At 38.1% G+C, this 16,191-nt stretch overlaps 1 protein-coding gene across 1 annotated transcript in view; it reads left to right on the forward strand.

Moving 5' to 3' along the window:
- The window catches only part of NME8 (NME/NM23 family member 8), a 68,799-nt gene extending 53,562 nt beyond the window's left edge, over positions 1-15,237 (forward strand). Inside the window, exons 15-17 of the mRNA XM_037837554.1 lie at positions 10,519-10,663; positions 12,473-12,711; positions 15,073-15,237. Coding sequence (XP_037693482.1) covers positions 10,519-10,663; positions 12,473-12,711; positions 15,073-15,080 — 392 coding nt within the window. The 3' untranslated portion in view covers positions 15,081-15,237. The remainder of the gene's footprint in view (positions 1-10,518; positions 10,664-12,472; positions 12,712-15,072) is intronic.
- The last annotated feature ends 954 nt before the right edge of the window (positions 15,238-16,191 follow it).

Below are 16,191 nucleotides of genomic sequence, written 5' to 3' on the forward strand. Positions count from 1 at the left end.
AGTCATATCCTGCGTTGCCAGGGAGATTTACACCCCTGGGAGTCAGGTCTCACATAGAGGGGAGGGCAGTGAGTTCACCTGCCGAGTTGGCTTAGCTAGAGGGAAAGGCACATCTGAATTGCTCACGCTTTTGGTGTCATATGTAACAATCCATTGATGAAGACTTGCCCCTATGTTATAAGTTTTATGGTTTTGGCTCTTATATTTAGGTCCTTGATCCATTTTAAGTTAATTTTGTGTATAAGACTTGGGGTTCAGCTTCATTTTTTCTTTGCATGTAATATCCAGTTTTCTCAAAACTATTTGTTGAAGAGACTATTCTTTCCCCATTGAGTAGACTTGGCATCCATGTCAAAAAAATCAATTGACCAGAGATGTCAGAACTTTTTTTCTGAGTTCTCAATTCAATTCCATTGGTCTGTAAGTCTGTCCTTGTGCTAGTACCACACTGCTTTGATTACTGTGGCTTTGTAATGAATGTTAAAATCAGGAAGTGTGAGTCCTCCAGCTTCATTCTTCTTTTTCAAGATGGTTTTGGTTCTCTGGATCCCCTTATGCTTCCATATAAATTTGATGATGGGCTTTTCTATTTCTGCAAAGAAGGCTGTTGGAAATTTGATTCGGATTGCATTGAATCTGTATATTGCTTTGGGTAGGATAGATATCTTAACAATATTTAGTATTCCAATCCATGAGCACAGAATGTCCTTTTATTTATTTAGGTCTTTTTTTCATTCTTTCAGCAATGTTTTGTAGCTTTCAATGTATAAATCCTTTACATTCTTGGTTAAATTTATGCTTAAATATTTGATTCTTTAAGTTGATACTTTAAAAGGAATAGTTTTCTTGATTTCTTCTTCAGATTGTTCATTACTAAGATACAGAAACAACACTGACTTTTGCTTGTTGATCTTGTGCCCTACCACTTTAATAAATTTGTTTATTAGCTCTAGTAGCTCTGTTGTGGATTTTTTTTTGCATGTGATTTTCTATATATAGGATTATGTCGTCTGCAAATAGGAAAACTTTTACTTCCAATTTGGATGCCTTTTCTTTTCTTTTCTTGCTTAATTGCTCTGGCTAGAGCTTCCAGTATAATGCTGAATATCAGTGGTGAGAGTGGATATCCTTGTCTTGCTCCTGAAGTTGGGGGAAAAGCTTTCAGTATTTCACCATTGGGTTTAATTTTCACAGTTGAGTGTGTGTATGTGTATGTGTGTGTGTGTGTGTGTGTGTGCATATATATTTATATATCTCCTTTATCATGTTGAGCAATTTTCCATCTATTCCTAGTTTTCTCAGTGTTTTTATCTTTGATTCCCAGTAGATGCTGATGGTAGTCCTCAAAGACCTGCTGCCCAGTGGGCCAAAACTGAGGCTAGCATCCAAGCTTGTCTCTTAGGTTTACCCTAGACCTACCGGACCTCTGACCCCAACTTTTGGAGGACAAGGTTTCCTCTGCCCACCATGGCCCCCACTGGCCACTTCTTATATCCATGCTGTGTTTCTGCTGCTGCTGCCATTTCCACAGCTGCAGGGCAGAGGAATGCAGGCTGGCTGGTGGTTCAGGCTTGCATTCACTTACAAAAGCTAAACTCTCGGCGACATCCCCTCTTTTTGTCTGGCCCTCCTGTGGTTGTTCTAGATGTCCATTCGGGTTCCAGAGTTGTCATCTAATTAATTCCAATCTCTTTTTCCAGCTCATTCATTTTTCTGGTGGAGGAAGTGATCTGTAACACTTCCCATTCTGCCATTGTGCATCTCTGCCGATGATGCATTTTTAAAATGTGTTTGGATTCTATTTGCTTACACTTAATTTGAGATTTTTTTTTGTATAGAGGCTGTGCCAGTTTGGATGTATTATGTCCCCTCAAACGCTGTTATCTTTGATGCAGTCTTGTGTGGGCAGGAAACGTATTGGTGTTGATTGGGTTGGAGACTTTTGATTGGATGTTTCTGTGGAGATGTGATCACTCAACTGTGGGGAGATCTTTCTTTGGGTAATTTCCATGGAGGTGTGGCCCTGCCCATTCAGTGTGGGCCTTGATTAGTTTACTGGAGCACTATATAAGCTCCAACAGAAGAAGCGAACTTGCTATAGCCAAGAGGGACACTTTGAAGAATGCAGAGGAACTGAGAGATGAGCTTCAGCTTGCAGAGACATTTTGGAGATGGTCTTTGGAAGCAGACTTTTGCTTTGGAGAAGCAAAAAGAAGACAAATGCCCCAAGAGCAATTAAGAGTGAGATTTTTGAGGAGCTGAAGCCTAGGGAGGAACGTCCTGAGAGAAAGCCATTTTGAAACCAGAACTTGGAGCAGACTCCAGCCACATGCCTTCCCAGCTAACAGAGGTTTTCCGGACACCATTGGCCATCCTCCAGTGAAGGTACCCGATTGTTGATGTGTTACCTTGGACACTTTATGACCTTAAGACTGTAACTGTGTAACCAAATAAACCCCCTTTTATAAAAGCCAATCCATCCTGGTGTTTTGCATTCCAGCAGCATTAGCAAACTGGAAAAGAGACTTAAAAGTGATTTTGGTCTGTTCATGTTTTGTGCAATTTTTATCACATTTAGATATCAATGTAATACTTCAATAAACAAAAAACAAACGTTTTTTTTCAGTGCTCTAAAAGAGTTGAGGCAGAACTGGGATTGGTAGTTGAAGGTTTACTAGAATGGTGCTGTGAAAACATCTGGCCCTGTTGGTTTTTGTGTATGATACTTCTTTGACCACTTTCTCTGTTTCTTCTATAGAAATTGATCTAATGTAAACTTTCTATCTCCACTAGAGTTACTTTTATTAAGTTGTTTTTTTGTTGTTGTTGGTTTTCTTTTTGTTTTAGGAAATTATCCATTTCATCCATCTAGAGTTTGCAAGTAATCTCTTTTTTTTAATCATGTTTAATTTTCTGTTTCAGTGGTTGTTTCTACCTTCCTATTTCTTATTTTGTTGTCTTTCAAACAACCAAAATTTCATTTATTTATGTTTTTCTGGGGTTTTTGAATCATTACTTTCTGATTTTATCTTAATTATTTCCTTTCTTGTATTTTTTAGTAGTTTTGTTTCATGTTCTTCCTCTAGCTTTTTGAGTTGGAAATTTATTTCATGTATTTTGTTTCTTTCATTTTTATTGATATGCCTTTTTAAGGTTACACAATTTCCTCTTTTCACTGCTTTAATTGTATCCCACCAATTCTAATGCATAATGTTTTCATTATATCATGTTTTTAAAATTCTGCAGTTTTAAAGGAGAGGCTAGGCCTGCTTATAATTGTGCCTAAGTGTCTCCTCCTGAATGCCTCTTTGTTGCTCAGACGTGGCCCTTTCTCTCTAGCTAAGCCAACTTGGCAGGTGAAATCACTGCCTTCCCCGCTGCATGGGATCTGACACCCATGGGTGTGAATCTCCTCAGCAACGTGGAATATGACTCCTGGGAAGGAATCTAGACCTGGCATCATGGGATGGAGAACATCTTCTTGACCAAAGGGGGATGTGAAATGAAATGAAATAAGTTTCAGTGGCTGAGAGAATCCAAAAGAAGTCAAGAGGTCACTCTGGTGGGCACTCTTACACACAATATAGATAACCTTTTTTAGGTTCTAATGAATTGCAGTAGCTAGCAGTAGCTGAAACTATCAAACTACAACCCAGAACCCTTGAATCTTGAAGATGATTGTGTAACAATGTAGCTTTTGAGGGGGACAAAGTGATTGGGAAAGCCATGTGGCTCACACTACCCTTTGTCCAGTGTATGAATGGATGAGTAGAGAAACGGGGGCAAAAAAATAATTAATTAATTAAATTGAATTAAATTAAATTAAATTAAAAAAATTAAAAAAAAACTAAAGGAAGAATGGGGTACAATTTGGGTGTTCTGTTTTTACTCTTGTTTTTTTAATTCTTGCTTTCACTTTTTCTGGTACAAGGAAAATGTTAAAAAAAAATTGTTCAGGGTGATGAATGAACAACTATATGATGGTAATGTGATCAATGGATTATATACTTTGGATGATTGTATGGTATGTGAATGAATCTTAATAAAAACAATTCTGCAGTTTGATTTGTATTTCCCCTTGGCCTTAGAATTGTTTAATAAATAAATTTATTTTTAAAAATAGATCTTTTGAAAATAACCGAGTGAAAGAGCCTGATTTTGTTATGACTCTCTTATTTTAGGGCCTGATTATTATAGAATTTGTTTGCATTACTTTTTCTTTAATGAAATTACTATTGTTTTTTTTTAATCACTCTGTGCTAAATTTTTGTGATGGTTCTATGTGTAAGAAAAAGAAATATCTTTTATGAAGATAATATATGTATTTTATATGTATGAAGTTTCAATGTATATATTCAAAAGATCTGTCTTACTCTTTGTTTTGTTCAAGTGTTTTACGTCCTTATTTTGTTTTTTGCCAACTTGATTTATTTTAGACTGTCAGTAAGTGTTCCTCACTTATTCTTAATATGTCCTGTAGTTTCTGATTTATCAAGGTGGCATTCTGTGTTATTTGATAGTCATATTATAGCTAGTTATATTATGGTTATATATTATAATGTAGTCATATTCATAACTATAAATTAGTCATGGTGAATTTTTGGCTTTTAGCATTGTATAAGGTCGTCTATTTCTCCTTTAATACTTTGGGACCTGAACTTTATCTTGTCTGATAGCAAGACCAACCCACCCCTGCTTTCTTATTATATTCATTTGGTTGGTACTTTTTGCTTATTTAATTTTTTTAGCCTTTTGAATCACTTTGTTTTAGATATTTCTTCTGCACAGAATAAAATTGGGTTTTTATTTATGACTTTCTGAAAATATTTTTAATAGGCGAGACAAACTCATTTACAGTTATTGAAATGGCATGTTTGTCTCGACTCTGTCTTATCATTTTATGTTATATTTACTTTGTGGATTATTTTTCATTTATAGTTGTTTTTAAGTGGGTGGTCTTTTCTATTTCTTCTGTGTTTGAGAGTTTGTTTTTTCTAATAGTTGCTTTTATAGAAATAGCCAGCTCTTCTCTCCTTACTTGAGCTTCTATTTGTTCATTCTCCGTTAAATTACATCATTTGGCTCTCACCTTTTATTACCTTTGTAACAATTATTGAGCTTAATATACTTTCTCTTTTCTATGTTCTCCCAGTTTTTAAAGTTGTGTTAAATCTACTTTGTTAGAGCATATTTTGTTTATATATGTGGTAGATAGCAAACCCTTGCCTTACATTTTTTCCCTTGAGTTTCTTGACACCATAGCTCTATTCTTGTTTGTGAATTCTGCTGCTGAGAAGTCTGCTTCCATGCTGATCTTCTCTCCTTTGCAGATGACCTGGTGTTTTTGCCTGGAAGCACAGGATATTTTCTCTTTCTCTCTAAAGTCTGGTAGTTTTGCTAACATACATGTCACAGTTGAGCATTCCTGGTTTATTGTCCCTGTTCGTCCATTCCAATGCCAAGATTCATATCTTCTTTTATTTCGTGGAGGTTTTCTTGGATTAGAATTTTAAATGTTAGTTCTGTTCCATTGCTTTGCTTTTCTTCCCCAGATGCTTCACTGGCAATAACAGGGATTCTCTGAAGTTTATGATGGCTTGGATTAGTTTACTCATTTCTTAGTTCGTAATGTTCTCTTCTTTTGGTATGTGGAAGTCCAATTTCTGTAATATTATATATATATATGTATATGTGTATGTATATTTATATGTGTATGTGTATGTATGTGTGTGTGTACACACACACACACACAAACTTGTCTTTGCCTAGCTTATATCCATCACTTCCCCTATCACCAACTTGTTTTTATTTGGCTTTCCATCTCTTGACTATTTTTATTTCTATTCTCTATGTTCTTCACTGTATTTTAAATCATATCTATTTTCTTTTGGCATCTTGTAATTTAGTATTTATTATATGTGATAATTTTACCTTTTCCTTTAATTTTTTTTTCTTGAGTGCATTCAGCTCCTATTTCACATCTGGTTATTGCTTGACCATTTCTACCTTTGTGTTTGAAGTTCTGATTCAGGATGTTTTCTGTGTCCCACAGCTTGAGTAAAGATATTTAATTTGTATTGGAGTGTTGTGTTACAGTTTTCTTCAGCCTTGCCATTTCTTTTCTTTTCCTTCTTTCTCTCTCTCTCTCTCTCTCTTTTTTTTTTTTTTTTTTTTTGTGGGTGAACTAATTTTAGTTTTAATTTTTTGGTTTTTTCTTTTTATAATAATTTAGTATGGGTTTCAGATACCTTGCTATGTTTATTTTATTTTAAAATGTGTTGGATTTTCTTGCCCACATTACTTAACAGATGATTCAATGGAAGTGTAAGAGGTTTTGAACTGGCTTGATGAGTGTCTTAGTTCAGAATGTTCTCTTTGTTTTTTGTAACCAAGTACAATTTCTTTAATAAACAGGACCTTGGCAGTGGTGGTGATGGATCTATATCCTATTTCTGCAATGTTCTCTGCTTATCTAGAACATTAACCTCAGCTGATTGCATCCTTTCCGTTCATCCCAAGCACTCCAGGGTACTTCTGGTTTCCAAGCTGCTTCCTTTTCCTGGAGAGTAGTACCTTCCAAAGTCTGCCATTTCTGCTCCCACACACTTCCCAAGCCCACCCTCTTATTCCCCAGTACCTGTGCTCTGATCCATTGAATCCCAGACTTGTTCTCAATATTTTCCTACTCGGGGTGGGTCTCTCTTTATGGAGTTGTCCTCTATCTGATATTGTCTGTGCCACCATGGATGGGACCCTGTTCTACTCTCCTTCCTCTCACTTAATTCCTTTTTGATTCTCTGCTCTTGCATCGACCTGGAACTGTTCTCTACTGTTTTCAAATATGTATCTCCAAGCTCACATGTAAAGTAAAGTTTTTATTACTGTCTCTTACTTATGCTATAGGTGTGGATTATGGAGGTTTTATTTACTTTCCATATTGATAAGAATAGTAGTTGGAAGATATGAGGACACATTCACCTACCAACCCTTTTTCAAATGGGTGGAGTGAATTAAGCTTCTGCAATATGTAAATCCTTTATCATTTAAAATAATTTAATAATATTAGTGATCGTAACCGAATTTGTATGCTTGATGGTCATGGCAAAATATATTTTCCATTAAAAAGTAATGATGAACTGGGAATGGGTATGAATTAGGCTTTATTTGTTCAATATTAAGTTTTATCTATCCAACTTTGTAAAATCTCTGAGTCCATCACAAAAAGGGCCCTCCCCATTGGTATATGAGAAACTGACAAGATTTTTTTGAGATCTATATGAATGGGAACCACTGCCAGCCCGGACTAAAAGGGACAGAAGATAGACATATTGAAGGAAAAGTGACTTTAAAGGAAGAACCATGGAAACTGAGGTCTGGGGCTGAGGCATCACTTGGGCCTTGAGAGCAAGTCCACCCATGTGTGTAGAAAGGTTGAATTTGCCCCAGCACTTGAAATGGACAGGCCTTCCATCCAGTTGCTCAGAAAGAATGTTACCACCCCAGTGTTATCAGATGCCTGGGGGATTGCAGAGAATTTGGCTGCCACTCCAGTGTTTGATGAGGGTGGATCCTAGAGTCTGGCTGTCACCCTGATGCTTGAAGATATTGGAGCCTCTACCCCAGAGTTTGGGGAGAGCATGGCCACTGCACAAACACTTGCAAAGGGTGGGGCTGCTGCTCCATCAGGCCTGGAGGAGAAGTTGTAGTTCCACAGATGACTCTCAGACCTTGAAACCTATGGAGAATGCCCTGCAGGGTTTCGTAACTGTTTGAGACCTGTGACCCCTCTTTTCCTTCCAGTTTCTCCCTGTGAGGATGGGAATATTCCTCCTATGACAGTCCCTCCATTGTGTATTGGAAGCAGTTAACTTGTTCTCTAGGTTTCACAGGTCCACAGCCAGAGGGGAATTGTGCCCCGGGACAGACCACACCCTTACCTGATTTTGATGAGATTTTGTACTTAGCATTGTTACTGATATGATTTAAGGATTTTGAAATATTGTGATGGAATGAATGTATTTTGCATATGGAAAGAATAAACTTTTTGGCGGACCAGAAGTTGGAGTGTGGTGATTTGAAACTGTATGTGCCCCAGAAAATCATTTTCTTAAATCTAATCCAGTTCTGTGAGTTAAACCTCTTGTAAGTATGTTTTCATCAAGTTACTTCAGTTAAGGCCCAGAGTGGGTCTTAATCCTCAGGCTTTCTATGTTAGTCTTCAGATGGTCTCCTTGCCTCCAGTCTAACTGCAATGTCGCATCCACCCAACCCCATGGTAAAGTCCATATTTCTGTACAACAAGGTATAGCCCTCGTTTTAGTTTCCTCATTGTTAAAGAAAATGCCATGCAGTGGATTGGCCTAAGCAATGGGAATTTATTAGCTCATGGTTTTGAGGCTAAGAGAAATCTAAAATCAAGGCATCATCTAGGTGATGTTTTCTTCCTGAAGACTGGTGTTCTGAGGCTGGCTGCTGATGATCCTTGGTCCTGGACTCCTCTGTCCATGACATGCACGTGGTGCTGTCTTCTCCTGGCCTCTCCCTTCTCTTCCAGGTTCCACTGAATTTCAACTTCTTACAGATTTTTCTGCATCTGAATTTCATTCTGCTTATGAAATACTCCAGTAATAAGATTAAGACCCAGCCTGATTGCATTGGGCCACACCTTAACTGAAATAACTGCATCAAAAGGTCTTACAATGGGATCCCCCTGCCCCACAGGAGTGGATTACATTGAAGAACATGCTTTTCTGGGTTACGTAGCTCCAAACCACCACAGCCTTTTATAATCCTTCCTCTATTCCCTTCTCCAACTTCATCTCTAGTACGTTTCTACCCTTGTCATTTTCTTTCTCACCTCTGGACTTGGTGTATGTTGCTCATTCTGCTTGGAGTTCCTTTCCCTTCTTGTGTGCTTGGTTACCATCTTATTTTTCCGCACTTATCACAAAAGTAAGCTTCTTTGAAAACATTATCCCTGACCTCCCTAGAGAGGGTTCAGTTTCCTCTTCGAGTTTCTAGGAAATTTGTATATTACTCTTGTAATAGTGATCAAGGTTGGTTTGCTCACCAAACTGGAGGGTTTATGTTCTAATCTCCTTTGTTTCTCCAGTGCCTAGTTCTCCATCCATTGTTTAAGCATCTTCATGTTCTTTCTGGGCCTGGGGTGGGCATGATTGGATAAAGTGATAATCCCAAGTCATACAGGAAGTCACATCCAAATGGGAAGATAGAAAATTAAACAAATTATTACAATACAATAGTGCAAGTGTTAAAATGAACTCTGACATCCACAATATTAAAAATGTTTGGTAGAACTCTCGTCCCATTGTGGCCACCCATTTTCAGCATGGTTTCAGAACTCCTATGGCAAAGTGTCAATCAAGGCACCTTTTTACAGTTTATGAATGCCTTTCTCATTCCAGTATTTTATGCATGTGTCTGTGTGTGTGTGCACTTTCCTAATTTTTAAATTCCCATTTTATTTTTTCATATAACTTTTTGATCAATATGAAATTTATTTGGGCTTTATTATGAGGTTATATTACTCATTTTTCAATGAATTTAAAAATATTTCTAGCCATTGATTGAATAATTCACCCTTTCCATTGACTGATTAATTCATCCTTTCCCTATTGATCTGATATGCCTTCTACTCATACAATGAACAGGACTATATATCAAGGCCAGCTTCTGTGCTTTCTCTCCTAGTCAATATACCTAGATGTCTCATTGTATCAGTACCTTCCATTTTAAATGTAGTGTCATAGTACATTTTAATAACTGGCAATATTGTTTTGACTGTTCTGGACCACTTTTCATGGCCAGCTTTCTGTATTTTTTTTTGTACTGTATCCAGCCTTCATTCTAGATTCATATTGTACTTTGAGTGACCTTCTTTACAAAGATCTTGCACTATCCAGGCAAGGCCTGTCTCAGGGAAGTGATCTCTGACCACTTGCCTTCTAAGGAATCCACACTTCGGATTATGCCTGTAGCTCCCAGCCCAACCACTCGCAATTGCCTTTGATCTAGAGCACAGAAAGGGCTGTTTTACCAGAAAGCTCCCAGTCTCATATTTGTCTGCAGAAAGTGGCCCTCAAATTCAGGGCATCAGTGAGGTTCTGACAAGATTTCCTTTCTTTATTTCCCCAAAAGTGCCCTTCTTATCCAAGAAGAAGAGTTAATATTGGCTCTCTCCTTCATTCCATATCTAGCCTAAATTCCTTGCTCTGTACCATGGAGATTACAATATGCCTTCATTCCTAGCTTGGGAGCAGAGCTTGCCCCACTTTTATAGTCCACTAGATATTTCATGTGGTTTCTGGAGGGGTGGGTCTCAGAGAACATCGTCATTAGTTAGGTTTTTGAATGTTCAAGTGCTTTTTTACTCTTAATTTTGTTTTTAAATCACATTATGCAGGTAAAACTATTCCTTTCTTTAGTTATTCCAGTCGACTTGAATGTAGAACCGAAGTGGAGGTAATCTAGATGTGACAAATTATCTGTTTTCCCTAGAGAAGATCTTGAAGTGTATTGATGATGCTGGATTTCAAGTGACACAGATGAAGGAAATGATCCTAACTCAAGAAATGGCAGAAAGAATTTATAGAAATATAAAAGGAAAAGACTTTTATAATGATTTATTGGAAATGATATCTGAGTAAGTTTCTGATACATAGTTCTTTGCATTATAAAAGTAATAAATGTTCACTATAGAAACTGAAAAATGCATAAAATAATTAAAATTTTCCCTGATAATCTTAACCATGAAAAGACACACTGTAAAAGACACACTGTAAACATTTAGGGCATATAGAGTTCATTTCTTTTCTATCTCATTCCTCTGTGTGTGTGTGTGTGTGTGTGTGTGTGTGTGTGTGTGTATTTGTGTTTCTTTAGGTCTTCACATTACATTTGGAGGCTGTCTGGATTTAAATCTCTGCTTTACCAATGTACTTAATCTATGCCTCAGTTTTCTTATTTGTAAAATAGGGACAATTGTACTACCTACATCATAGGTTTGTTGTGATGGATAATTAATTGATACACTGAGTTCCTGGTATGTAATAAGCACTCAGTAAATGTTAGATATTATTATATACATCTTTTTTCCTCTAAAATGTGCAGACACCTTGCCAAACTCTTTATGTATACATAATATGTATTTATAGTTATGTGAACATTACTAAACATGCTTTTCTGGAAATTTCTTCTTCCACATTATGGATATGTGTTCTTGCTTCTTGTACCTTTACAACCACTGCTAGGAATTAAAGGCTAACATTTATTGAGTGCTTACGAATTCCAGGCTTCATGCTGGGCTCCATACACTTTATTTCATTTAACATTCACAACAGCTCCATGAACTAGTTTTTACTGTAATTCGCACTGTGGTTATGAGGGAACAGAGGCAAAGAGACTTAATTTGTGCATAGTCATAAAGCTGGTGTTTGGCTGGGCTCTATAGTGCAGGGAGTCTGTGATCTTAACTGCTGTTTCCCAGAACTCCCTTTGTATATAGCTCACAATTATTTAAGTACTCCTACCAATTTACTTTGAGTTTGCTTTTAATTTTATGCTATTTTATATATGTAGAAAGTAACCTCTTTATATGACATCTATAGGTCCCTTCTCAGTCCCTGACCATTTCTCAATGAGGCCAGGAAAGCAAAATTTATGGAGTTCAAACAAAAGATTGCATGGAACTGAGAAAGAAGTAATAATTCCTTAAACTCTTTGAATACAGTAGTAATTACATATAAATAATAAGCAGAAGCCAGGGACTTTCAGTAACTGCTCCATGACAGCTTAGAAAACTTACTTTCTTACCTGTTGCAAGTTGCATTCCCTGGAAACAGAATTTAGAGTGCAGGATCTTTATTAAGGATGCCTATCAAAGAAGCAAGATAGGAAGAGAGAGCAGTCAAGATGCGATTCAAGCCCAGCAGGTGTCTCTGCTGACCAGAGCTTGGTTGGCCCTTCAGAGTTGCCCTGTATTGGGCAGAGATGAACAGACCTCCATACCCTTGCACCGATCATTGGTCATAGGCTATCCTGGGAATGGGTGTGACCTTGAGCAAGGGCAGCTGTCTGCAACAGAGGTAATGCTGGGAGGGGCATATAGCTGGAGAGCAGATTGGGCAACAAGTCCTTCATTGAAGGAAGATCTAGCTGGTGCATCACATTGCCCATGACAATGTCTATATTTGTGGTCCCTCCAAATGAGCAGAAATATTAAGATTCCATTGGCTAACATTCCCTAGAATTAAACTATAGCACCCTTCTAGCACAACAATCTGCTAGAAAAGGGAGAAATGAAAAACAAAACAAAAAGCACAAAATTGCACAGACAAGAGCAAAGAATAAAGAGACTTCTTAGACAATGCCGTGGCATTCTATCTTTAGCCACATATGCAGTCTTTGCTGTTATAAATATCCCAAACCTTCTGAAAGAGCCCTTTTCTTGCAGGGGTCCATCTGTGGTCATGGTCCTGACCAAGTGGAATGCTGTTACAGAATGGAGGAGATTGATGGGCCCAACAGATCCAGAAGAAGCAAGACTACTGTCCCCAGACTCCCTCCGAGCCCGTTTTGGAACAAATATTTTGAACAATGCACTCCATGGAGCATCAAATCTCTATCAAGCAGAGGATACTATTGCAAAATTATTTGGAGAGCCTGATCCTGAGAATCCTGAGGAAAACTCATGTACGGTGCATTCTTAATTATTAGTTCTCTTTTCTTTTCCGTTCCAGTGAATGGCCCGAGGACAAAGCTGGTTTGGAAAGAGCCGCATTTTTCCTGTATTCCTTGATCAAACTTTATTTCCTGCCAGATACACTATGCTGTCCCATGGCAGCCTTGCAGCCTCAAAGCTGATCTTCTAGGGCCCAGGGACCTGGAGATTCTAGTGACATGTAGCCAGGCTGAGGCAGCTGCATCCAGGATCCAGGGATGGAGACAGAGAGGCAAGGAGGTACCCCTGGGTTTGCAAACCTTGGTCTCAAGCTATTTGTGTCATCTTCCATGTTAGAAATCATAGAGTAACAGATAATCATTGCTAGTCTTTGGCAAAGAGGTACTTATTGGATAGGAGTAGCAACTATCATGTACTTGATCTTTGAGTCTGTCAAGTTGCCCCAAACTTTTCTATCCTGGGCAGTGTGGGAGGTGGTGTAGATGTTGGTAACATTCCTTCTTTATTTTCCTTCTTTATTTTCATAACCAGAAATATAGAGAGCAGGCTCATAGTTGTCTACCCACATGGCTCTCCTTGCTGACTTGAATATGACTGTGCAGCCTCTTCATGCATGCAAGTTTGCCCCACCCCGCCCCCGGAGGAGCTCAGTTGAGAGTCAGTGACTGGACCATAACAAAGCAATGTGAAGCAGAGGGAACCCTCTGAATCCAACGAGATTCCTTAGGGGCAGAAGAGAGTACATTGTTACCATAGTCAGATAGGATATGATTTCTCCAGGTATAAGAACACTACATCAAAATATTTGATGTATTGAATAAGAATAATCTCTGGTATAGTATGGTTCATTCCAAAAATTTGACTCAATTGTAGACCAAGATGCGATGGCGCAATCCATGGGCATTCTTGTTGAGAAACTATTTATTGTATGTCTGTTAGAACTCTGGGTTCTTGTTTAATCCAAAAATGGTTGAAAAATGGTTATTACCTTCAGGGAGATGCAAATTTAATGGGGTGAAAAAACTCACAGACACAGGATGATTAGAAACCACCCTAAGAGGCTACACTCTTTAAGCATGTCGGTGATGAATGGCCGGGATGCCGGGGGGCCAGTGGGGCTTCTTCTTGGTTATAGCTTATGTTACCCATGTGGTGTGGAATCCTTTTCCTAATGCCTGGTGGAGGAAACATTATGATTGATAAACAGGACTTTGAATCTGTGAATAATTTGGTGCTGAATTGACAGGTTTATGTTTGAAGGGTAGTAGCTGGAGAAGGTTAGGAAAGAAGTGGGCCTTGAAAAAAATTGGTAAGGTTTTCAAAATCAGATGTAAGGAAGCTGGGAAGAGATTTTAGAGTTTGGACAATTTCTGAACAGTTTTACATATAACTCTTAATGTGCTATTAGCCCTTCTTTGAAACTCCAGAGTTACAAAGACATTTTGCTGACTGCTGTTTTACTTTGTCTACAATACTATGTCATATCATTCTGAAAGCTGGTATTGTGAGTATGTTCCAGATACTAAGAAGTATTTGATCAGCTCCTGCTATGTGCCGAACACTCTTCTGGGACTGGATGTGTACGTATCTGTCCTAAAGGAGCTGAAGGCTTTCTAAGAGCAGGAGATAGAAAATTAACATCTTAGAGGTTGTAGGGTGAGCACAGAGTGCTTTGGGCAGATGCATATAGGAATTGAGAAAGAGAAGCTAAAATGCTAACTATCCAGGTAGAAGCTGTTGCAATAATCAAAAGATGGAAACAGCCTGACCTGTTATAGAAACAGTGAGCTTAGTGATCAGTGGAATGACTGGAGAATTCTTAGAAGGCTGCATCCACAGAGCTTATTGAGGGAAGAGCTAAAGATGACTTCTAGCTTCATGGCTTGAGGAACTGAGAAAATGGCCAGACCATCCTCAAAGAGGAAACCCAGAGATGAGAATCAGATTAGAAGGAAATATCATGAGTTCTGTTTTGGTCATGTTACCTAGAGGACCATGTTACACTGAGTCAAGAACTATGTCTGGGTCAAGGAGGTTCCATCAGGAAAGCATAAAAAGTCCTTGGAACAGAGTTCTCCAAAGCCCCGCCCCAAATAACTCCTAAATAGTCCAGTCTTATGATACATACACTACCCAATTCTGACACCCAAAGCCTTAAATAAAAGCCAACCTTTAATAAATTTTCTTGAAGAGGTAGCAAAAACAGGAATTATTTATTTGAAGAGAAGGGACCATCTCCCAAGGTCTGTGATTATACCATATGTCAGGGTTTTTGTGTGCAAGATTCTAATATGAAGCTCAAAATTGCTTTAAAATTAGCCTGTAGCAGTGTAATTTATTTTATCAAGTGTATCCTTTTTTTTTTTTCTTAGACCTTTGAGAAGATAATGCATAAATTCACATCCACATGTAATTATGTGGCACAGCTTGCTGGGAGGAATGATGAAAGAGACATTCTTTGGAGGAAAACTCAATGGCACCTCAAGTTAAAAACTCACCTCAAGGTGAAAAACACATGATTATGCATAATAACAATAAAAATGGAACTCCCAAACAATTCCTATATATCTCTTTTTACCAAACCTTCCAGAAAGGATTTAAGATGCCTTATATAAATACACAAAACAAGATGCAATACAGTAAGGGGGGAGCAATGGGGAATATGGAGAAGGGAGTAGGATAGATCAAGTGAAACCACAAGTAGAGTTGCATACAAAAAACATGCTGAGGTGAACTCGCTGCCCTCCCCCCTACGTGGGACCTGACTCCCAGGGGTGTAAATCCCCCTGGCAACACAGAATATGACTCCCGGGGATAAATCTGGACCCAACGCCGTGGGGTTGAGAACATCTTGACCAAAAGGGGGATGTGAAATGAAATGAAATAAAGTTTCAGTGGCTGAGAGATTGCAAATGGGGTCGAGAGGTCACTCTGGTGGACATTCTTACGTACTATATAGATAACACTTTTTAGGTTTTTGTGTATTGGAATAGCTAGAAGTAAATACCTGAAACTATCAAACTGCAACCCAGTTGCCTTGACTCTTGAAGTCGATTGAATAACAATATAGCTTACAAGGGGTGACAGTGTGATTGTGTAAACCCTGTGGATCGCACTCCATTCATCCAGTGTACGGATGGATGAGTAGAAAAATGGGGACAAAAACTAAATGAAAAATAGGGTGGGAGGTATGATTTAGGTGTTCTTTTTTACTTTCATTTTTTATTCTTTTATTTTTTCTGGTATAAGGAAAATGTTCGAAAAGATAGATTGGGGTGATGAATGCACAACTATATGATGGTACTGTGAACAGTTGATTGTACACCACGAATGATTGTATGATATGTAAATATATCTCAATAAAACTGAATTTAAAAAACAACAACTGTGCTGCAAGGCCTGACGGTAGACTTAGAGGTTGGCCAAAAAATTTGACTCTGAGCCTTTCAGCAGAACACCTGCAGAGGCGGCATATCAGTTTACATATTTGT

Source organism: Choloepus didactylus, chromosome 5 (assembly GCF_015220235.1).
Source record: "Choloepus didactylus isolate mChoDid1 chromosome 5, mChoDid1.pri, whole genome shotgun sequence".
Taxonomy (NCBI): Eukaryota; Metazoa; Chordata; class Mammalia; order Pilosa; family Megalonychidae; genus Choloepus; species Choloepus didactylus.